The sequence below is a fragment of the Cydia splendana genome, chromosome 3 (genome assembly GCF_910591565.1).
Source record: "Cydia splendana chromosome 3, ilCydSple1.2, whole genome shotgun sequence".
Classification (NCBI taxonomy): Eukaryota; Metazoa; Arthropoda; class Insecta; order Lepidoptera; family Tortricidae; genus Cydia; species Cydia splendana.
The window spans coordinates 15,479,614-15,503,928 of record NC_085962.1 but is presented as its reverse complement, the minus strand read 5'-3'; the positions used below and the strand labels follow the sequence as shown (position 1 = coordinate 15,503,928).

The 24,315-nt window shown below is 39.0% G+C and overlaps 2 protein-coding genes and 1 long non-coding RNA gene across 3 annotated transcripts in view; 2 read left to right on the top strand and 1 right to left on the bottom strand.

The window, feature by feature from the left end:
* The first annotated feature begins 2,895 nt into the window (after window positions 1–2,895).
* The window catches only part of LOC134789417 (uncharacterized), a 115,004-nt gene continuing 93,584 nt past the window's right edge, over window positions 2,896–24,315 (top strand). The window contains exon 1 of the long non-coding RNA XR_010144062.1: window positions 2,896–3,032. This is a non-coding gene — a long non-coding RNA (uncharacterized LOC134789417). The remainder of the gene's footprint in view (window positions 3,033–24,315) is intronic.
* On the bottom strand, window positions 4,047–6,462 carry LOC134806851 (uncharacterized). Its single transcript, XM_063780253.1, has 2 exons — window positions 5,561–6,462; window positions 4,047–5,103 (listed from the first exon to the last, which is right to left on the bottom strand). The coding sequence occupies exons 1-2, from the start codon at window positions 5,677–5,679 to the stop codon at window positions 4,071–4,073; spliced, it is 1,152 nt and encodes a 383-aa protein (XP_063636323.1). The 5' UTR covers window positions 5,680–6,462; the 3' UTR covers window positions 4,047–4,070.
* LOC134806761 (low-density lipoprotein receptor-related protein 4) overlaps window positions 8,833–24,315 on the top strand; it is a 47,593-nt gene continuing 32,110 nt past the window's right edge. The window contains exons 1-6 of the mRNA XM_063780086.1: window positions 8,833–8,942; window positions 11,863–12,008; window positions 12,806–12,982; window positions 15,371–15,483; window positions 17,153–17,357; window positions 18,400–18,529. Coding sequence (XP_063636156.1) covers window positions 11,954–12,008; window positions 12,806–12,982; window positions 15,371–15,483; window positions 17,153–17,357; window positions 18,400–18,529 — 680 coding nt within the window. The 5' untranslated portion in view covers window positions 8,833–8,942; window positions 11,863–11,953. The remainder of the gene's footprint in view (window positions 8,943–11,862; window positions 12,009–12,805; window positions 12,983–15,370; window positions 15,484–17,152; window positions 17,358–18,399; window positions 18,530–24,315) is intronic.

Genomic DNA, 24,315 nt, shown 5'->3' with positions numbered 1-24,315 from the left:
CGACTCTTCAATCTGTATATGAACGCCTTGATAGGGGATCTCAGTAGCACCAGGGTTGGCTGTTGTGTGGCGGGTAAAATGGTGAACAATATTAGCTATGCCGACGATATGGTGCTGTTGGGGCCCTCTGCGTGTGCAGTTAGTAGGCTGCTTGGCAAGTGTGAGAGGTACGCGGTGGCTCATGAACTTAAGTACAACACGACGAAGAGTGAGGTACTCGTATTTCAGTCGCGCGGTTTTAAAGTGGATAAGTATGGTCCCGAATATTATGTTAAATGGAGTACCACTAAAGAAGAGCGCTGGTGGCCTAGCGGTAAGAGCGTGCGACTTGCAATCTGGAGGTCGCGGGTTCAAACCCCGGCTCGTACCAATGAGTTCTTCGGAACTTATGTACGAAATATCATTTGATATTTACCAGTCGATTTTCGGTGAAGGAAAACATCGTGAGGAAACCGGACTAATCCCAATAAGGCCTAGTTTACCCTCTGGGTTGGAAGGTCAGATGGCAGTCGCTTTCGTAAAAACTAGTGCCTACGTCAAATCATGGGATTAGTTGTCAAGCGGACCCCAGGCTCCCATGAGCCGTGGCAGAATGCCGGGATAACGCGAGGAAGGGGGAGGAGTACCACTAAAAAGAACAGCTAAATTTAAGTACTTGGGTCACTGGGTCACGGAGTGTCTCTCGGACGACCTGGACATTGAGAGGGAGCGTAGGGCGCTGGCTGTTCGGGGGAATATGTTGGCCCGCAGGTTTGTACGATGCAGTAAGGAAGTAAAAATTACTTTGTTTAAGGCGTTTTGCCAGTCTTTTTATTCGTGCTGCCTGTGGGTGAACTATACTCAGCGGGCAGTTAGTGCCCTAAGGGTGCAATATAATAACACGCTCAGGATGCTGTTGGGACTGCCCAGGTACTGCAGCGCATCGGGCATGTTTGCGGAAGCGCGAGTAGACGGCTTCCATGCTATTGTTCGGAAGCGGGTCGCCTCCATCATGCGCCGTGTACGTGAGAGTAGCAGCATTCTGGGCGTGATCGCCAGCAGTTTGGACTCCCCCATAGCGAGACACTGGAATAGCCTTCATGTAGTGATTTGACTGAATTTTAGCCTATACTATGTTATATTATAATTAATATCTTAATTTAATTTAATCTGACTAATATTTTTATATTTTTATTTCATTATTTGAATAATTTTTAAATGTACATACCTATTTATTATTATCTTAACTGTGTTCGTGATTTTAATGTAATATGGATCATTTGTTATCTGTAATAAAGATGAATTGAATTGAATTGAATTGAATCAATGTTAGCACGAGCGGTTAAACAAAAACTTAGCCCCCTAGTAAAACAAATAAAAAAAAATGAGTGCTGCTTTGATTTACCTAAATACCACGATTTGATGTTAATAATATATTTTAAAATTGAGAGTGGTTTCTTAATCGTGGTCCTTAGGGAAATCAATATTCTTTGAATATTTTCATATTAAGTAGATGTACAGTCAATAGCAGCAGAAGTTGCTACGTTGACAAGGTGTTCAAAACGACCTGATCACAACTCAATGTTAAGAAGTAAGAACATAAGAGCGTCATCAAGGTCGTTTTATTCAAAATTGAAAAAAATTGAATTTTTGAATTGAGGTATTCACCTCAATTCATTTAGAAAATATTATTAATATTGAATATGTTTTGAGTTACCTTCCTGTTTATATAGTTTATGTAATGTATTATTGCCAAAATAAAACTAAAGTACCTATCGACTAAGAATTCTACCTACTTACTGTTAAGTCATAACTCATAAGCTCATAAGTAACAGAAATGTATAGGATGTTATTATTTCTATGAAACAATTACATATGTATTTAGAGCTCTACCTGCCAATCTTTTCTGATAAAGATTCTTCCATCATTATCATATTCTGCATATTTTAATTGTCGAATATAGATAGATAGTGTATATGTATGCTTGTTGTAAATAACTATAATTATTTATAGTATGACCTTGTCTTACTTAGATGACGAATTAGTAAATATATTGATGTTTATAGAATGAAATTACAAAACCAATAGTTTAATGATAAGTCCATACCTAAACGTTACTTGTAAAATAAAGTTTATTAATAAAAAGTTTTATTTAAAGACCCTCTTATTAAAATTCTCTTCTGAATACTGATCACACATCACACATTGAAGGAAGATATGAATTATTTAAAGCGAGGTATGCCCAGACCTAATTGTGGCATTTTTGCATTTTTAACAAGCCACAAGGCCCACAATACAAATCGAAATTTCCTTATCTGCCTCTACTTGTATGTATATCGCACGAATACGAAAGACCGATAAAGAGGCAGACAACGAAATTTCGATTTTCGTTTCTCGTGGTAGGCCTTCCGGTGAATGAAGGCGCTCAACTTTAATACTTGCAATTTTTACAAGCTTTTATTTAACTTGCTCTGTTAGTTTGTTAGTGTGGGTTGTGGGTCAAATCTTGGAAGTTGAATTTGACCCACTTCCCGATTTCCAATTGAGCTGAAATTTTGCATACATATGTAAATCTGATCACAATGCAATATTATGATGACATGGAGCTGTTCTGATGATGGAGACAGGAGGTGGCCATGGGAACTCTGTGATAAAACAACGCAAAATAATTGTGTTTCGGGTTGTTAGAATCGTCTCCATGAGTATTAGTTGCATCTACGGTTGCCAGATCAAAAGGCGCTTTTATCGGGAAAAAATTAAATTTTTCGGGGTTTTGGGACTTAAGTCGGGAAAAAAAACATTCAAATTAAAGTAATTGTATTAAAAACAACGATATTTTACATTATTGGCACTACGACCACTACGTCAGCTGCTTAACGCGCTCGACGCGGGTCGCTCGCTCGCTCGACCACAGGTCGGAATTTGAAATTATTGTTTTATAACGTGAAGCTGTTTTTCGGGACAATTTTCACTTTGTCGGGAATCGGGAACACATGCTAAACATCGGGAGAATCCCGCCAAATCCCGACCATCTGGCAATCCTAGTTGCATCAGTTGCCTGTGGAAAGAAAAGTACAGTTAGCGATAAAAGCTTGTACCAAAATTGAAATTTTTGCCAAAACTTATAATACATATAGGTATTACCTACAATTCCCCTAATCTAGTTTCACAAAAATGCGTGGATGCGCCATCTATGATGAAGCACCAACAACAAAATCTAACATCTACAGAGTTAGAAATTAGAATGTTTCTTTAGGCGGAAAATATTGAGTTCCTCACCTAAGCCAACCTAAGCTATATGGTATTGCCATCTATCGTCAACACACAAAATGCGAATGCGACTTGGAATATGTGGGGTATCGATGTCATGTTGCTTCAAACGCATGCCAAATGGTGGCGTTGTTTAAAACTAGGATTTGAAGTGGTGTTCCAGTGTGTAGGTACAGTCACCTGCAATAATATGTTACTCTTCGAAAGCCGCAAAAACATGTGACACGCTCTTATTCTACAAATAAGATTGTGTCAGATATTTTTGCGGCCTTGCGTTACGTTAATATTCATACTAATCTAACTAACTAAGCGAATCTGGCCGCGTAGCCAACATGCCAATCGCTTACGCTCCGTAGCGATCGAAACGCAACTGTCACTGTCGCACTAATATGGAAGAGTGATAGAGAGAGATGGCTACGATACACTACGGAGCGTTAACGATTGGCACGTTAATTTAATAGGCTTCAAAATTTCGATGGAGGAGGTTCTCAATTCGTCTAGATTTCTTTATAAGTAGGTATGTTCCCTGATTTGATTTGACGACCGGTCTGGCCTAGTGGGTAGTGACCCTGCCTATGAAGCCGATGGTCCCGGGTTCGAATCCTGGTAAGAGTGTGGTAAGGGCATTTATTTGTATGATGATACAGATATTTGTTCCTGAGTCATGGTTGTTTTCTATGTATTTAAGTATTTATATATTTAATTGAGATAAATATTCATTTACATATTTTTTTTTTTTTGATGTTATTAATATGTTATATTGTCAACAATGTTAAAATAATACTTACACAAAACCTTAAACTAACAACTAAAACTAAATACTAAATATAAAATATCTCTCCCAAGCTACCCGCTTCTGGAATGGACCCTAGAATGCTGGCGGCGTTGCCCCTTTGAACCGCCAGACTTAATCTTTGAGCCAAGAAGGAGCCCGCCCTGTGGTCGCCCGAGACGCCTATTAGCCTAACCGACACTTCCTTTATTAACTGTTTGGTGTCGGTCGACCATGGGCCCAGTGTTTCAATGGCGAGCGCCGCAAAATCGTATGTGTCCGTTAGGAACGCATATTTGCGGCGCTTTAGTGTCTGGGCCTGGTCCGCGGCAGTCCCGGGCTTCCGGGCCGATCCCTCAACGTGGGACGGTGCTAGCGTATCGACGCAGGTAGCGTCCCACGCTAAAGGGCGGCCAAGGCTCCAGGGCACAAGAGTGCAGCCGTCAGGTCTCTTGCCATCTGTGGCAGAGAGGCCTGACGGCTCCAGAGTTGCGGGTAAAGAGGCGGTGCAAAGGGCGCGGCGGATCAGGTCGTTCAATGTGGCGTGTCTATATAGTCGGCCTGCGCTCATTTGGCAGTGTAAGCCGTGCCGTCCTAAAGCATCAACAGCTTGAGCGCATCGACTACAGGCGTGGGGCTCGCATATTTTTAAGCCCAGGCGGAGGCAGACAGCGATGCGTAGGGCTGAAGGATCTAGAGTGGAGCCAAGGTTTCGCGATGGAAGCGCGTGCAGCCAATGTCCTGATTCCTTTTCGGAAACGGCTAATAGCCTCGCCCGTTCGTAGTCGTTATGGCAGTTTTGTAGTAGGAGTTGGTGTTGCGATTTTATATTTATGACGTCCCATGTTGCTTGGCTAGATTTTTCCTCTGGTACCCGTTCGACAGGATGGTCTGCACTCCAAGCCGATTCCGCGTCCGCCAGGCACGACACCGACACATTAGCGGTTGAAGGGGTACGTAATATACCACCAATGAGGGTGAGCGTGCTATAGGCAGACGACAAAAAGGCCGGGAGAGCTAAACTGCCCGTCAAACGGATACCAAGACCGCCGTATTTGATCGGGAGGGTAGCTTGGATCCAACTGGGGGATGTGAAGGTTACGTTCAGAATTTTACTAACGGTGTCCTTTAAAATTTGGTCGATGTTTGCAGTAATTATGGGGAATTTCCAAAGAGGGGCGCAGCGAAGGATGTACAAAAATTTGGGCGAGAAAAGGCATAGTCGTAAGATGTAGAGGGCCATGTGTGGGTTGATTTCATAAAAAAGGTTGGAACACTTAAAGAATTTTTCTATTTTGGAATTTATGCATAACGGGATGGATTCGTCTAAAATGGGGGCTCCTAAAAGTGTGAGGGTTTCGCGGGTTAAAATGGAAATATTTGGTGTGAGCTGGTTAATCTCGTTGATAATAGAGGATCGGGTATTGGCCGGAATGGCTTCTGAAATGAACATTTCACACTTATTAAAATTGATTGAAAGACCGATTTCTGCGAAGCGGTCGATTAAAGTTTTAAGGTCTGCCAACACAGATGACTTACTGCCACCGATGGTGCCGTCGTCTAAATACCAGAGATTTAGGTCCGATGTGAGCTGAGTGATGACGGGGTGGATGGCTAGGCTGAAAATTGCGGGCCCTAGTGGGTCTCCTTGCTGACATCCTACACAAGAAAGTATTTCATTATTTTTATACATAAGCTTTGAAGTGGTCCCGTAACATTGCCAAAGGTAGCTATAAATTTCTGGCAAATCATTTTCAATTTGGTTCAATAAGATGCCACGGTCTATGGAATTAAAGGCGTTTTTAACGTCAACTTTCACAAGAATTTCGAAATGTTGGCTGTCTAAAAAAGAGCGAGTTGCATGTACTGCCGCTTCACACCCTCCTTTAAGTCCAAAGCCCAGCTGGGTAGGTTTAAATTTGCTTGTTAGACGGGAATGAAACTCACGGCAACAAATTTTTGATGTGAGGCGCCGAAATGTGTTTCCGACTGCAATTGGTCGTATTCCGCCATCTTTTTTCATGAGCGCAACAAGATTAGCCCCATATAGTACGGGGACGATGTCTTGGCAAACTTTACCCGTAAGCATAAGGTTTGTGAGTGCGGTTAGCTCATCCAGTAAAGTCTCACCGGCATCTCCTGCAAGCGGGCTAGTTAAATCTTTTAGGTGTTGCGGAGAGATTCCGTCTAGTCCGCCTGCTGACCCAGTTGGAAAGGAGAGTATCGCATGTAAGATTGCAGTTTTCGATACTTGTAGTGGCTGGAAAGAGGTGGCCGGTGGGTTGGGTTGCAATGAAGATGTTGAAACGGAGGGGTGTTTCTCTTGCAGATCATTGAGCACGGCAGGAGAGCAAGTCGCCAAGGTATCGCTGGAAAACAGTAATCTAGTTGCTCCTTTTATGTTGCCATCGGATAATTTATTTTCTATCGACTTGCATTTGTACTTTGGGTTGGTTGATAATAGGCGAGTAGTTTGGTCTGTCGGGTTGTGAACGGAATGAGGTATGGGAAAGGAGGGGTGAGTTATGTTACTTTTGATAATTGATGTTAAGCTTCGGTTTGATTTCATGTGTGGAATATGTAAATTATGATAGGCAAATGTTAAAAGACGTTCCCAAGAAGCATTGCTGTTATCTGCTACCACTCTGGCTATGCACTCCGCCAGACTTCGTGCTACAGAAGAACGAGCACCTTTAGGTATACGTTTAGTCAATTTTGTTTCGTTCTTAAGGGTGGCTAGCAATTGAGCTAGGGATATAATTGAGCTAGTAGCCGGGTGAGTATTAGCGTTGCTGTTGGTTGCCACGTTGTTAGTTGCTGTTGGGGGCAGTTGCGGGTCGATTCGCGGACTATGAGCGCGAACGCAGTGAATATTGAGGCCGCGTTGGCCTTTGTACCGTTTATGGTCGCAGCAGATGGGACATTCCAGGAGCGGGATCTCAGGTGGGGCATTTTGATTAAACATTGAAAATTTACATAAAAATACAAAGAAGTATAGATACAAAGACAAACACTAAATAGCAAATGAAAGAGAATTATTTACAACACATTTAAATGTCTTCATTCGTTGGAACGTTTCCCAAAAGCGAAGTAGATTCCTCCAAAGGAACAGCCGTGACCTTGCAGAACGTATACACTTGAAGCACTTAAAGAGCACAACGTTCAAGGCTGACGCACTCACAAGACTCGGCCACGGGGATCGGTAGTAGGTAATAAGTAACACGATAGAAATCACTTGTAAACAAGAAATTAAGGATTTCGCTGTTGTTGTTGATGTTTTTACACTGACATACTTGTCATGTCAACCGGGTCGGCGGCGCTCCTTTTGGTTTAGGCCTGCGGACTCCGGCCTTCGCGGAGAAATACTTTCCGCTGCACTGTGACTATAACTTTGTCTACATATTGTATCGAGAGATTGGATTTAGATTGAAAATATTTAAATATTTTATTTTCCACAAAATTTATTTTAAGAAGTACGTGTTATTCGGTTGCTAGGTAAAAAAGTAGTAAATTTATATATTATATTTATCGTTGTCTGAGTACTCACAACACAAGCTTTCTTGAGCTTACCGTGGGGCTTAGTCAATTTGTGTAAAAATGTCCTGTAATATTTATTTATTTATTTATTTATTTATCAAAGACAGCGAGGGTCTACTGCGTGCATCGAAAATCGAATTTTATTTATAGTACTCAACGTACTTTAAGGGCAGCTGGGAGATGATTACCTGATAAAAGACTTTAAAAACAACGTTAGGTAAGGTTGCTAAAAAGTTTTTGATTAAGTAAATACTTTTGAAAATAATCGCTACGAATATGCGAATGCATAGTTTTTGACTTTCGTGTATCGTATCCGCACGTGTATCGTACGTTTTACAGTACATAATGGCCCTTAAAATTTTCGACGTAGTTACTTAGGTACTTGTTATATAACACGGGGTGTCGTAATGGAGCACCAGTAGGTACCTACTGTAATTAGTAGGTACATTGTGCAACGAGGGGGGTAGGTACCTAAGTGAAATATTAGAAACGAGTTTGCAATATTCTTACACCCCCGGAGTTACACACAATGTTTTAGTTAACTCAATTTAAGATGATTTCTTCGAAGCCATTAATTTTCGCTCAACATATCAGTACATTATGCTTTTAAAGCCCATCTACCTATCATTGGCCTACGATTGACCGTGACACAACACATGTCTAGTCCTTAACTATATATAAGTAATATAATATATACTTATTGAATTTAATATGTAGGTAAATTATTAATAATAATGAAAAAAACAGACACAAGATAACAAACACTGTCAAAACATTTCGGTAGTAGGTACCTACACGATAACGACGTTTTCATTTTAACTGTTGGTAGGTTGTTACAATGATCCATACAATAATTAGGTAGGTATATACTTACTAATCTACACTAACAAAACGGCAACATGAATTCAAAAAAAAATTCATATATTCGTAGCCAACTCACAAATACAGTGCAAGAATTGGGGCTACTATTTCTATCCAGGGTTATTTCGAGTGTCGAATACAAAACGAATGCAGCAGAGCACTGAAAGAGCATTTTATAGTTGAGAAAGGTATTAAGGGGAGGAGTGGTCCATTCATCGATGGAAGCGCAGACTGCGCGGGGTTCGTGGAGAGGGGGTCGAGGCTCCAGTTCACCTAGAGCTACCCTGTCGCGGCAGTTGCGCGAGAACGGCACTACCGCGGAGGCGTCCGTGCTCTGTACTTCTCATATTAACAAAAATATAAAGAAAAGGACTATATCATTGAGGATTGTTTCTAATGTTTGTGAAATACTATTTGGCTGAGACTTTTGTGTGGTCAGTGACTTGGCTTTATGTGGTATTTTAGTGCATCTGTCCTAACCGCTGTAAAAGTCAGATAATGCTGAAACACTAATTGCGAAAAGGTATTTATTAGACTAAATCAATGTTAGTGTTAAACATTTAGTTTCATATTTAGACTAATTTTAGTCAAAACAAATAGTATATTTACGGCACATAATTATATAAATACATATTTAATTAATTATTATGTCCGGCTATGCTATAAACGCTTAGCAAAAATAATTGGTACCTATTTGCCTACATATCTTTAATTACCATCGACGTCCGTGGGCGGGTGGGTGTAAAGCTGATGCGTCCGTAACTTCTGGGCTGGAAGGAGAGGTAATATGCGCGGGCGAACGTGGGCGCAAGACGCCGTGCGCACCCCGTATTGATTCCTCGATAAATTCTATATTTATTTCCCTAATTCAGCCATAGCATCCTTAAACCTTACCTTTTTACCTTATTTATCAAATCCAAAAAAATCTAATTTATATTTCCAATTAAAAATCTTAGTCTGAACTAACTAAACATTCGACTTGACTTATTTGACGTAGAGAAAAAAACATATCGATTTTTCATGATCGATGTTTAGGGTTGGTGTTTTAGAAAGCTTTGATTGTTATTCGGTACGATATGTAGGTACCTACTTCTAATTAAGATGTCGGGTTCCTCATTACCCTTTGACAAATACCTAATGCTTCCTAGGTAATTGCTTTCCAAAGGCACAAACTATTAAATTAACAAATTGGAAATTACGTTTCGAAACTATCCTTGATATCCTTATACTCGTATACTTAAACCAACAGCAATTACATTATTGTTATCCTTATCTCTAGGTACCTCTGCTTTATGCTTATATTTGTATTAAAAAAATATGATAGCATTTTTACACCAATCACAGGGCATTCTGCTCGCACTTACTTATTAGTGCCTGGAGGATGAGGATGTATTGAGATTGGTATCACATTTTTTAAATCTGAATTATACGTTTCCTGTAGCTCAATTGACAAAATGACTAGTTTCGGCGTAACTATAATCAATTGGTTTATGCCTCGGTCCCACTCAACTACAAAATTGTTGTGTTTATGAGCGAGCGAGAGCGTAAATAAGTAATATAATTTAGTGATAATATAATTTTAGGCCTGCGAGAATGAAAGCCCCATATTGCAACCAATAATTGGATTACCTGTCCACGCTACGGGCCTTAATGTATTTACTGGCCGTGAAATTCAGCCGAACAGATCGCTGGTAAATTAATTTTAAACCTTTGTCCATTAACCTAGTAAAGTTTTTATGCTTTTCAGAATATTAAGGCGCAATACTGTGAAACTTGTTTAAGTTTAAGGAACCTATGCCGTGTACTTCATTGTTCTATAGTCTCCATGCCCTACAAGGCGTATCTAATATGAAGTAATGTAAATCTGCCGCGTAGTCCCCGTACTCGGGTAATTGCGTAGAATGCGCGAAGCCGTGCGTTGTGAATGAAAAGGATATCAACAAGTAGCTCGAGAGGCTTTTGGCTCCGGCGCGCGCAATTGCGATGCAGGGTGGCTTCTTGAAAACAGGCCAGCGACGTAACGAAAGCACCCGCCATTTTTATTAGAAACGGGATCTCCTGACGTTTGACAGCTTTTGAAAGATTGAAGCTTGTATTAATGATTAAGGGCACATTTTGTACCAAATCGGGGCGTATAATGACACTTATAAATGCGTTAGACACACAAATTGCCCAGGCGGTTTTCTCGACATAGAAAAAAGATGCTGCCACAAGCTTCAGTTTAGCACAGCTGAATATTTTTTACTAAAAACACGGAAATTAAAAGTTGTAGATTTCAAAAGCTCGTAAGTAAAATATGATGTCAATACGGCGACTGAACCGTGGTTGTAATCTTCGCCAACTCTAAATACAAAATGAATTGAAAAATTCTATACACAACATCTTATAAAGTAGATCAGCCTCCGACTTCTCCGAGACCACGGGGACAACGCCGTCCTCGAAACGTCGGAGGTAAATCTTAAAACTGAAATACGCGATTAAGTCCCGTTGTGTAGTTTGATAATGTTCAATAATCGTGACAATTTAAATCAGTGTTAGAGCCATATTGTTATACATTGTTGTTAGAAAAAAAAATGTAAACTATGTTCAAACCTCCTTCGACTCTTAATTAATTTTACGTTACATATAGGTTTGATTTTAATAATAGGTATTGACATTCGGAAGTCATCGAAATATTCTTAAATGAAGATGAAAGAGGCCCCTCCGGTTTACACTTCTTCGCAATTTTTTTGGAAACAAATGAGGGAAGAAAAACTATCGTCATAAATTCAAAAATCATAATACATACATGATAGACTGCTGGTAGCTTTACTGAAAAGGTTATCAATTTGCCCACTTTGGTGTCAAATATACGCCGAATAAAGTGTAGAATAAAATCCTGAAAAATACCTGATTTTTAAAAGGGAGTAGTTATACATAAAACGGCGACTAATTTGAAGTGTAATTTTTTTTACAGTCAAATGTAGGTAGAGTTAGACCAAGAAAAGCCTGCAGCGATTTTGATAGCATACGCAATGCAAGAGTTATTTTAAACGTCAAACTTCTATGAAATTATGACGTATAAATAACACTAGCACTGCGTGGGCTATCAAAATCACTGCAGACTTTTCTTGGTATAACTCTATACCGATGACGAATTTATTTTATCAAAAAAGAATCCCTGTGTCTTCTATAGTCTGGGATTTACCAACATGTCCCAGTTAAAAAATAAAATATAACTGTGCGAGTATGACTCACTGATAGTAAACATATTGATTTAAGAATTTTTGTCCCAAGCGTTATTTTACCCGTGAGTCATAAACGCGCGCTCCGAACAGCGTATACTTATACATTTGTTGTTTTAACGAATGTATGGCTGTCGACGTCAACGTCAAGCATGGACGCTCGGGGCGTAGCGTGCGTTTCGTGGTCAAAACCCTATTCAGTAGAGTCATGTTTTTCAGATCAGCGTGAAAGGAGAGATGGTCAGGGTGCGGAGGCGCGCCGGCGCGCGAGTGACCTAGGCGATGCGCCGTCCCCACCACTGACAACACCATGCCAGCGCCGCTAGCCGCATACATAACCCTACTCACCGTCATATGGCTTTGTGGTGAGTATTCGAATACACCATCAGCATAATCATAGAGAATTATAGGAAGAATAGAGTGCTCACTCCATACATCAGTTTTGGTACCAAAAATACTATTATTTTCGTAGTCGACATCTAGCATCGAGTACCGGAATTATCAGTACCGCTACTTGATACTAGATGTCTCGTGAATCGCGACTCACGAAAATTGTATTGAACACCAATTTACAACTAATATTAAAGCAAAAGGAGTTGAAAATAGAGTTCCGGTTAATCCGGTTATAATATTAGCTGAAAATTGTTGAGCTTTAGACTTTTCGGTCGGTGCAACATCTAAATTGTTTAGTAGCAGTACTGATGATTCCGCTACTCCATGCTAGATGTCGACTATGAAAGTAATAGTCTTTTTGGTAAGTACTAAAACTGATGTATGGAGTGAGCACTCTATGTATTTTATTCTCTATGGCATAATTAAGATACGTATTAGGTAGGTAGGTAATACCTAGTTGAGGAAGTTCGTTCTGGTCTTAAAACACACACTTTACCAAATTACGTTTTGATTTTTTTTTAATGCGCGACAATGAAACTTCACGTGAAAATACATGTAAATTGCTCCAAGAGCATTACTACAGATATGCCTATAAGATTTGGGGAGATTGTCAATTCGTCATACTCTGGCACTACATAGTAGGTACATACCTATTACACACGTGTCTTCAATGACGTTTGTGTGTCGTATACAAATGACGAACACGCGGCTACCACGGCCATGCAGCAGACAAGTAGGCAATGTTCTAATGAAATCGTTTTTTTACCAGCAATCGCGGATGAGATCCCGTCGGCGGCGGTTCCGCGGTCCACCAACACCACCTCGGTGCCTGCGGACCCGCGGTCGCCAGTAGGTCGCGTGCCGCCGTACCAGCCGCCGGCTGGGGCCGGACCTGTGCCCGGCTATCGGCCCCATAACCCGTATACACGGGTGGAACCATGGCACCGTGAGTAGCGATTAACTAAAGGTTTACAAGTCGCGTCACGTACTATTACCCATCTCTATCATTTTATGTTTATTTGAAAAAGTGTCTCTCTTACTTCTCTTCGCACAGCCTACGGTAGTAGCTTCACTGCTGCTACGGACACATACTCATTACACCTATCCGTAAAATAAAGCCTTAGCCGTCTCATCTGCGGCATGAACCGCAGACCATTGAGGGCATTCGGTCAATTCGGAATGCGATTATTAACCCTTAAATGCATAGTGTTGCCAAATGTCTACAAACCATTAGACAGCTCAGTTTTAAAATAAAAAGGCTTACGTTCTTGAACGCACCTTTATGCCAAATGTCAAGTAATAGGGTACTGATTTAAGGGTTAAATTTACGCAATATTTTTAATTTATAAAAATTACATTCGTTTTAAGACGAAAAGTCGGCAAACTTGTAAAAATCCACAAGTTGATAATTTTTAGTATGTGATTTTGAACGGTTTTTTCGGGGTATGTAATTATTTTATATTTAAAAACTTTATCATAGGTATATCACAAATAGTGTACCTTTCTAAAGGTAGTAAAAAAATTAATTTATATTTTACTGAAAATTACATAATTATAAATATGATTTAGCCAATTCAACTTCTAACACTGATTTCGCAGTGAAAATCGATGTTATATTTTTTCTACTATTTTTCCTAGAATTTACAAACAATTATGTGATACATATACAGGGTGGAAAGGCACGACGATCCTTTCCGGAAATGGGAGATAGTTTAGCCTAAGCTCTATATTTTCTCCATAGAAACTATGTTAATATGGGCAACCGTTTCTAAATTATGACCTTTTAAACATCCACGCAAAAAACTACTTTGTTCTAACCCTAACAGGTGACAGGGTCAATGAACTTACTTGTAAACAATCAGTATTCGACAGGAAATTATGCTAATTTGTTGCCATCTAACCATTTTTAGGTCTGGTTACAGCACGGTAAGAATCATTGCAGGATTTTCGCTTTCTTAGTGGTTCCACTTGTTCAATACTTGAATGAAATAGTTATGTTATTCCTTAATATTAATAATACTAACCACAACATTGTTTACAACGACAGTTCAAATGGTGACATTGACAACCACTCAAAAGTACGCAATCGTCTTATAAATATCTCTGGTTTCCTTGACTGATAAAAAGGTTTTAGTTTCTTAACACGTTTCACAAAATTATTTTCGAATAATTGGAAACTATTTAAAATAATAAAAAATTACATGTAGGTTGTGTTAGTTGCACCAAATGAACTTGCAAAAATGAAATACTAAGAATAAATCAAGAATAAATACTTCTTCAATACCAAACTAACAAACCTTCTTGCGTGGTAGGAAATAGACAAGACGTCTGATGTTTGAAATTAAATTTTCATTGAACTATACTTATTGAATGTCATATTCTTCAAATAAAAATGTTAGATGCTCGTGGCTATTTAAATTTGTGGGGCTGTGTAAAAGATATGGTGTACCAAACCAAACGGAATGTGAAACTGCGGACGAAATGAGACAAAGGCTAATTGGTGCTTTCTGCGGAGGATAAATGACGAAGAGCATACACTATATCGCATGTGCATCGACATACTCGGGTACGGGCTGCGGCGGCGTTGTAATACACGGAGGTACATTTGAACACCGTATGTGAAAAGAAGATAGTATTAAATATTGGAAAAAAGTAATTATCTAAGAAAGTAATAAAATTGTTTGTAATATTTTTGCATGCATTTGATTTATTTGACATTTATGCGTCATTCATACATCATTGCGATACTGTCAACGATCGGAAAAAAGTGTAAAGTCCCGAGCTTTCCCGACGGAGATCCTTAATCTAGCCGTCATGTGCACATGCTATAGGGTTATCACCACAGTTAAAAAGTAGTATTTTTGCAATTTTTATTTTTTACTCAATTAACGATTCTTACCATTACCAATAGTCTCTGTATCACTTAAACGACCTAATACTTCCGGGAAGGATCGTCGTGCCTTTCCACCCTGTATAAATTTCGGGCAAAAAGAAAAAATCATGCATTTAAGGGTTAAAATGTACCTAGAGTCAAGAAAAGAAAAGCTCCTAAACCAAGAAAAGTCTAAGTACAACGATTTTGATAGCATAAGCAATTAAGCAGTGCAAGTGTTATTTATACGTCATAATTTCATAGAAGTTTGACGTTTAAATTAACACTAGCACTGCGTATACTATCAAAATCGTTGCTTTTCTTGGTCTAACTCTACATTGCTCCAAAATACGGAATTTGAAATAGTTTTTAAAATTACCCAGTGGGGGCAAAGTGACACATTTTACGGTATAATGTAATCTTTGACACTACTTAAATTTTAATCGATGAATTTGCACGCAGAACGACCATCGATATTCGATAGAAACGCGGACATCATAGCGGAAGACATCGATCACGAGGAAGACGACGGCGGTTGTAATGTTCCGTGTCCTAAGGAAAATTTCTCCTGTCAGGTACGTGTTTATTGACTTTCCCCTTAATCATAAACGCGCTACAAGCCTCATTTAGCTAATAATCGTCTTTATCTGTCATTTTGACTTATGCAGTTGTAAGAAAGGGATAAGACATAATTTAACAAAATCAGGCCCGTGAAGTTTTATGAATAAGGGGGTTTGTCTTTGAAAATCCAGGACCTACATATACCTATACCTTTGCTTACGTTTACAAATAAGAACACCATAATTGGTAACAATTAAAACAATTTACTTGTTTTTAGACGACAAAAAGTCAAACAACTTTTGTATAAAAACAAAGTGCAAGTAAATGCTACAAAAAACTGCCGTTCCAGTGAATAACTTTGCCATAAGGCTGATTTCTATGTTATCCTAATGTCCTTTATAAGAAATAATTGTTTTGTAAATACATATGTACGTATGTACCTATCTACTAAATAATTATACTTAATTTTATTATAACACTTATACCTTATAGGTACTAACATGATTGCGTTATTCCTGTGGCATACTATATTTTTTATAATACGGAAGGTAACGTACGAAACGTAAATACCGAAGCGCGGAAATATTCTCTATCACAGACAGGATAGGATAGGATAATCTTTTAAGCTTTTTCCAATAGTTGTTAAATCCGTATATTAACGATGCGCGTACAACCGAGTTATTCAATGAAGTAAAAATAAATCCGAGCTAAAATCAGATGCACTCCATCAAATAGAATGTTATATTTAGATGTAACTTTTAGCGATATTGAGGTCATTGCCCTCCCTGTCGGGATTATAATGGATATTGAAACTTTAAATGAGAATGTCACGTCAGTAAGACATTACCTATGTGGCGCACGGCATCTAGGTATGTAGTAACCTAGTAACAAAGCTTTGCTTATCGTCTTACGAGTTAACAAGTCTAAAAAATCAATAAGAATATTACTAGTAAAGAATAATAGTTATTTGTTTTACAAGGGGGCAAAGTTGTTGTTTAACCGCTCGTGCTAATATTGATACCCGAGCAAGCGAAAGATCCCAAAGTTGAACCACGAGCGTAGCGAGTGGTTCGAAAATGGAATCTTTAGCGTTGCGAGGGTTTCAAAGCACGAGGGTTAAACAAAATTTGCCTCCGAGTGAAACACAACATTTTTCACCACACCAACCCGAAGCAAATATTTAATGTAAAATATCAAACACAATCAAACCAAATCAAATCCAAATGAATGTTTTTAATTATTTATCATCCAAAATCTTCATTTAAAAGTCAATTCTACCAGCAAACATAAGAAAACACCTCAAAATTTGCATTTGATTACTTTGCCTCACATGTGAATAAAATGCAACTTTGCTATCAGTTTTTGAAGTGCAAAGTAAGCTTTTCCGAGCTGGTGTGGTGAAAAGATATGTATTTTATGGGGAAAAGTAAGATTGTACTTCCAACTGCTATACAAAATCTTGAGTTTGACATTGAACAGTTGTTCAACAAAGTTCTAAAGTTTTAATTACTTAATAGGTAATGAAACTAATGAAATATTTATAAATAGGTAATCATACTATGTACAGTCAGTACAACATAAGTATCCACTTTACTGTAAGTAGAGCTAGTATGGCGACGTGGGTACTTAAGTTGGGGCCGTAACTGTAGTTCTAAATGAAATATCATCAACCTTGCTATGCAGATCTCATGCACCTGCATCTCAATGGAGAAGCGATGCGACGGCGTCGCGGACTGCGCCGAGGCGGAGGACGAGGCGGGCTGCACGCGCTCCTGCGACGAGCACGAGAACCGAACCCTCTGCCACACCACCAACGTCTGCATCGCCGTCGACTGGCTCTGCGACGGCGATAACGACTGCGGAGATTTCTCTGACGAGACGCACTGTGGTGAGCGCTGTCTTGTCAATCATGCCGCCATATTTCACGAGTTGAATATTTATATAGGTCGTATTTAATTGAGCAACTTCAACTAGGTATGGGACCAATGAGACCAATCACAAAATTGATGTCGATGTTTTATTTATATATTTAAACTTTATTGCATAAAAGAAAATTTATCGTACAAAAGGCGGAAAAGTCATTCTTAATCAGTCAATCATAAGGGAACCTTAAGGGTTATATGTAACAATAATGTTATATATAACGATTTTTTTATACGATTTCAGGTTTGGTCCCATAGTAAAAGTTATTAGGGTTCCATAGCCAAATGGCAAAAAACGGAACCCTTATGGATTCGTCATGTCTGTCTGGCTATCTGTCCGTCCGTATGTCACAGGCACTTTTTTCCGAAATTATAAGAACTATACTGTTGAAACTTGGGAAGTAGATGTATTCTGTGAACCGCAATAAGATTTTCACACAAAAATAGAAAAAAAAAACAATACAATAAATTTTGGGGGTTCCCCATACTTAGAACTGAAACTCAAATTTTTTTTTCATCAAACCCATACGTATACATATACCCATACATATCTATGGATAGGTCTTCAAAAATGATATTTAGGTTTCTAATATCATTATTTTCTAAACTGAATATATAGTTTGCGCGAGAGACACTTCCGACTCGCACTTGGCCGCTTTTTAAGTATGACCTTAATATTCACCGGACAAAACCCAACTATGCTCACTCCCTCAAATAATAAAACTATCATGCACAACAAACACATATTTGCGACAATAAGTGACGTCGTCAGAGCACTAGAGTTCCCTTGAGAAATCCATAGTGTTACATTTTTTACTGTCCTAATTCCAGCTTCCCTATAATGAAAAACCACGGTAAAGAGTAAAGTGAAATAGGAAAGCGTTAACCACCTTATTAACTCTACACCTCTAAACCTCTATAGCCAAGAACAAGATGCGCGCGGCGTAGGTATCGTGCGTCCACGGAAATTAAAAAAATGGATATGTATTAACAAAAAGTATATTACAGGAGGCCCAGCCAACTGCACGGCAGAACAATTCACGTGCGCCAACGGCCTGTGCATCCACAAAGACTGGCTATGCGACGGCGACGACGATTGTCGCGACAACTCAGACGAGACCAACTGCACCAAAGACAAGTGAGTTAACGGGCATAGCCCTCTTTCTACCTTTATAGCGTTAATGTAGGTAAACCTTATGATTGGTACATTTGACAAGGATTTTGAAGGTCTACCACTTATCTCGGGGGACTGGACTGGCTGTTCGTCTTTAATAAATGTTTTATATTTTTAATAGATATTACTCATCCTTCTCCATCATTGTATGTCCAACACATGTTAGAATTATTAACACAGAACGAGTAATAATTTTCTGATGAGGTGTTCCAAATTAACTCGTGATTGGGGCTTTATGGAAATCAATGGGTCTCTATCTGGATCTAAAATTATCATATCGCTTAAAAAAACTCCCTAGAATGTGTAGTATTAGGTTTGTACTTGTACCTATACATAATTTTAAAAGTCTTAACCTACCACAAATGAAAATCTGAATAGAAGTAGGACGAGATTCAATAAAATTGCATTGATATTCCAACGATACACTCTAAAAAAATTCAAGCACGTGTGTGAATTTTTCGGCGTTTGTGTGGTCATTAGCGAATAGTACATTAGATTTACTATTGTTAGACAAATATTTACGTTTCTACCAAGGTCACGATAGGAAATATGTAGATTCAAAACTTTTATTTAATATAATTTTTCATTTTCCAAGTAAGTAGCCCGTGATTCTCAATTAGCCCTATTTTACGGTAGCTTAATATAATCATTTTTACTTGCTTAATATAATAGAAATTAGGGGGGCGATTTTTGAATTCCGATCGCTCGATTTCGTCACTCGAAAATCGGTGGAAAACGTCGAAATGCAAATTTTTGAAATACCTACGAGCGGGTTACCTATCATAAAGCCGAAAAATGGAATGTCGATTATTAGTACCCCGAAAACGTTTCCCATTTTATTAATTGGCCTAAATTTTGTTTGCCCGAAAGTACGTTTCCCTGTTTATTATTTTCCCCCCTTCTCAGTTCGCTGCAATTTTATTTCGCTTATGATTCGAATCAACACTTGTAAAAATTCCGGAGTATCATTTGCCAACTACTTTCTGTGGCGTAAAGTATTTTGAACGAAATATTATTTTCCCCCATATCAAACAATCGAAATTGATTGTTTCGAATAAACACTTATTAAAATCCCGAAGTATTATTTGCCAACTACTTGTTTTGGCGTAAAGTATTTAGACCGAGATATTATTTTCCCCTTATATCAAAAGACCGAAATTCACTGAAGTATGGGCAAATCATCAATACGTTGATTTGCTATTTATTTTGCGTAGGTTTTCCGTAAAGTTTTTTTCCGCGAGGGCCGCAGTTCTAACCTAACCTAACCCACTTTTCTAACAACAATTTGTTTCTGCGAGAGTCGCAGTTCTTACCTAACCTAACCCATTTTTCTAGCAACAGTTTGTTTCCGCGAGGGTCTCAGTTCTAACCTAACCTAACCAACTTTTCTAGCCAAAGTTTTTCCCGGGTGAATAAGTTTTTTGCTTTGATTTACTGACTTCCCCGCCCCGTCCTATTTGTCATGTATCTTTTTAAGCTATCACGTTTCACCAGCAAGTCGACGGAGCCCCGCTTCGCGAGGCCCCTATTTCCGCTCTAAGGGACAAAAGGTAACTAACGAACCTACCCGGGTGAATAAGTTTTTTGCCTTGATTTACTGACTTCCCCGCCCCGTCCTATTTGTCATGTATCTTTTTAAGCTATCACGTTTCACCAGCAAGTCGACGGAGCCCCGCTTCGCGAGGCCCCTATTTCCGCTCTAAGGGACAAAAGGTAACTAACGAACCTACCCGGGTGAATAAGTTTTTTGCCTTGATTTACTGACTTCCCCGCCCCGTCCTATTTGTCATGTATCGTTTTAAGCTATCACGTTTCACCAGCAAGTCGACGGAGCCCCGCTTCGCGGGGCCCCTATTTCCGCTCTAAGGGTCAAAAGGTAACTAACGAACCTACCCGGGTGAATAAGTTTTTTGCTTTGATTTACTGACTTCCCCGCCCCGTCCTATTTGTCATGTATCTTTTTAAGCTATCACGTTTCACCAGCAAGTCGACGGAGCCCCGCTTCGCGGGGCCCCTATTTCCGCTCTAAGGGACAAAAGGTAACTAACGAACCTACCCGGGGGAATAAGTTTTTTGCTTTGATTTACTGACTTCCCCGCCCCGTCCTATTTGTCATGTATCGTTTTAAGCTATAACGTTTCACCAGCAAGTCGACGGAGCTCCGCTTCGCGGGGCCCCTATTTCCGCTCTAAGGGTCAAAAGGTAACTAACGAACCTACCCGGGTGAATAAGTTTTTTGCTTTGATTTACTGACTTCCCCGCCCCGTCCTATTTGTCATGTATCTTTTTAAGCTATCACGTTTCACCAGCAAGTCGACGGAGCCCCGCTTCGCGGGGCCCCTATTTCCGCTCTAAGGGTCAAAAGGTAACTAACGAACCTACCCGGGTGAATAAGTTTTTTGCTTTGATTTACTGACTTCCCCGCCCCGTCCTATTTGTCATGTATCTTTTTAAGCTATCACGTTTCACCAGCAAGTCGACGGAGCCCCGCTTCGCGGGGCCCCTATTTCCGCTCTAAGGGACAAAAGGTAACTAACGAACCTACCCGGGTGAATAAGTTTTTTGCTTTGATTTACTGACTTCCCCGCTCCGTCCTGTTGGTCATGTATTTTTTTAAGCTATAGCGTTTCGTCAGCGAATTGACAGAGCCCCGCTTCGCGGGGCCCCTTTTTCCGCTCTAAGGAACACAAGGTAACTAACGAACCTACCAGGGGTAGTAAGTTTTTTTCTACTGACAGTCGCTTCACGTAGCTCCTATTTCCGGGACAGAAGTAACGAACATTTGTCGGGAAGAAAGTGTTCGGTTTAACATTCAACTTTTCGATGCCTGGCCATATTATCGAAACGGTTACTTCCTATATATTGCTATAATAACCAACCTAACCTAAGACACTTTTCTGATAAAGGGCACTATGTAGTGTTTAAAAGATCTGTATGTTTTATGTAATCTTCACTGTAAAATGATATAAGGGAAAATTACATTTCAATTTCACGTAGCATCGGCATAGCATCGAAGGTAACCTATTGAAGTTTCGAAAATCCCTTATCCGATTTTCACTTGTCCGAGAATCGTTCTTCTGGTTATTAATATAAGGGAAAATGATATTTCGATTTGGCGTAGTATCCGATTTACGAAAAGGTGGTTACCAAATCGATAGTCAAATAATAAAATTGGCAATCGTTGTTCTGGTTACTGATATGAGGTAAAATGACATTTCGATTTCGCGTAGCATCGGATTTATGAAAAGGTGGTTAACAAATCGGTTGTCAAATAATAAATTTGGCAACCGTTCTTCTGGTTATCGAATTTCGGGAAAATGTTGATGTGGCATAGGAAACTAGAGACATTTCAAAAAATATAGTAAACAATGTATATGGATTATAAAAATTCGAGCAACCGTTTTCGGACAAGTGAAAATCGGACAAAGGATTTTCGAAACTTCGATAGGTTACCCTACGAGCGATATAAATTGGGAATCTAGTGGTATTGACCAAATGACCACTCGTTTTCAATTCTATTAGCAGAATTTAAATGCCTAGTAGTGGAGATATATTAAACGAAATACACGAAATCGTACGGTCAAAATTCAAAAATCGACCCCATGCAGCATCATGCAGCCAAGACTTAAACGAATCCGTAGCTGACCGTGATAACTTCTTACGAACTCCGTCAGTTAAACGATTGACCTTCCTCATTAGCTGAATTGCACCAGGCGCACGATTTTTGGCGCTATGCATATGCAACCATCCCCTAGCGAGTCATATCTGACTGCAAAAGGCTATGTAAACATGAACATTGCGTTTCAAAAAATATTTTCCAACCGTAGCGTATCCGTATCCATAAATCTACATGTATTTGCATTTATTTTGCACGAACCGAACTACCGTTTAAAACGACTTATCGGTTTTTTGAATGTAGCTTGCTAAACAACTACAATATTGGTTCTGCGAACTGTAGACCTGGCATAACTTACATGGCTCCGCCATTTAGAAAAAATCCAAAAATATACTCATGAAAAAAAAGCTTATAATTATCGAAGTTGCTCACAAAAATTCACGAGAATTGGTTGAGAAATGCGGCCTGTAGAGCAGAACAACCGGACATATAAGCATTTTTGCCCATGCTGAAACGGACGGCCCGATTCGAACTTTAAGATACGTCAATTAATAGAAGAAACGATATGGATTAGATATGTCAGTGTCAAATGTGACGTTTCTTCAAACAAAAACATCACTTTTGACACTGACACATCTAATCCATATCGTTTCTAGATCTATTAATTGACGTATCTTAAAGTTCGAATTGGGCAGGGAGACGCTTCAAATGAGTTGTAAGCTGAGCCAGGAAAACAAATGAAGTGATTTTTAAAAACACATCCCTCGCTACGCATCCTCGCACATCTCTGGGGGAAACGCAGGCTAAACCTACCTACTTATATACTTTTAACAAGCACAGATAGATAGACAAATTGATTTTAAAATAATTAGGTAGCCGTATACTTCTTCTATACTTAGGTACCTACTAATTTACCATCTCCTACCGTAATGCGGAGAAGCCACGTAGAATAACCAATTATTAAATCTTAACCTTTTGGACGCCAATGACCGATATATCCGCACCGCAGGTTCAACGCCAAAGACCGATTAATCGGTCACAGACCACAGAGCAGCATAGACCGACGTGCATATGCATAAAGTTCAATTTCTGTTTTGACACTTGGGTGACGTGGCGTCCGAGAAACAGCTTTTGTGTTTGACACGGCGTCGAAAAGGTTAATGACATTGGTGACATTGCTGTCCTCCTATGGGTTCTGAAATGCTGTGAAATAACATCGAAAGACGTGTATACATATATGAATATAAATAAACCTGACTAGTTAGCTTTTTCTAATATTCTAAAATAAAGCTTCCTGGTGTCAAAGTGCCAGTCATAGTAATAAATAAATAAAATAAATAAATATTATAGGACATTTCTTACACAAATTGACTAAGCCCCACGGTAAGCTCAAGAAGGCTTGTGTTGTGAATAATTAGTAAAAACTGTGCCTATAATTCGTTTCGTTTTCAATGGATTTGTACGAGTACGACTTTGTTTTAAGCAATCCATTGTAATATATAAAATACGCCACGGGTGAATAAATAAAACAATAGCTCCCTTAAATACGGAACTCTTTCTAAAATTCGACTCCATTGAATTGCATGCCGCGCACATTTGCATACCGACATCAAATAAAAATCAAAACGTATCTGACATAGGCTGTATTCTGCACTCAATAATAGGGAATGGAAATATATATTTTTTTAATTTCATAGAACGTTCTGAAAGAAATATGACTGTTACAAATAAAAACAATAGCTAGTTTTCGGCAGTTACATGGACGACTAGCTCCTAGATAAATAATAAATCATTAAGGGCTCCTAGTTTCAACATTGTAGATGATTTTGAATGTGATAAGATAGGTAATTGTTTTCTAAGTTTAACGTCTTAAAACATTTTACTCATCACTACTATAGTTCGTTTTTTTTAGCATTAGAAAGAAGGTAAGCGATCTTGACATGTCTTTTAATTGAAAAACGCTTTTTAAAAATCAATAACTAAGTATTACTTATGAAAGCAGAAGAATATAAATTATCGTATTAGATTCATAATTGTTACATATTTGCCGTGACTTATTTTTAAAGGGTGCCGTTCAATTTTAATACAAACATTTTGCATAATTACATTTAACTACTTTTAAAACTCATAATAA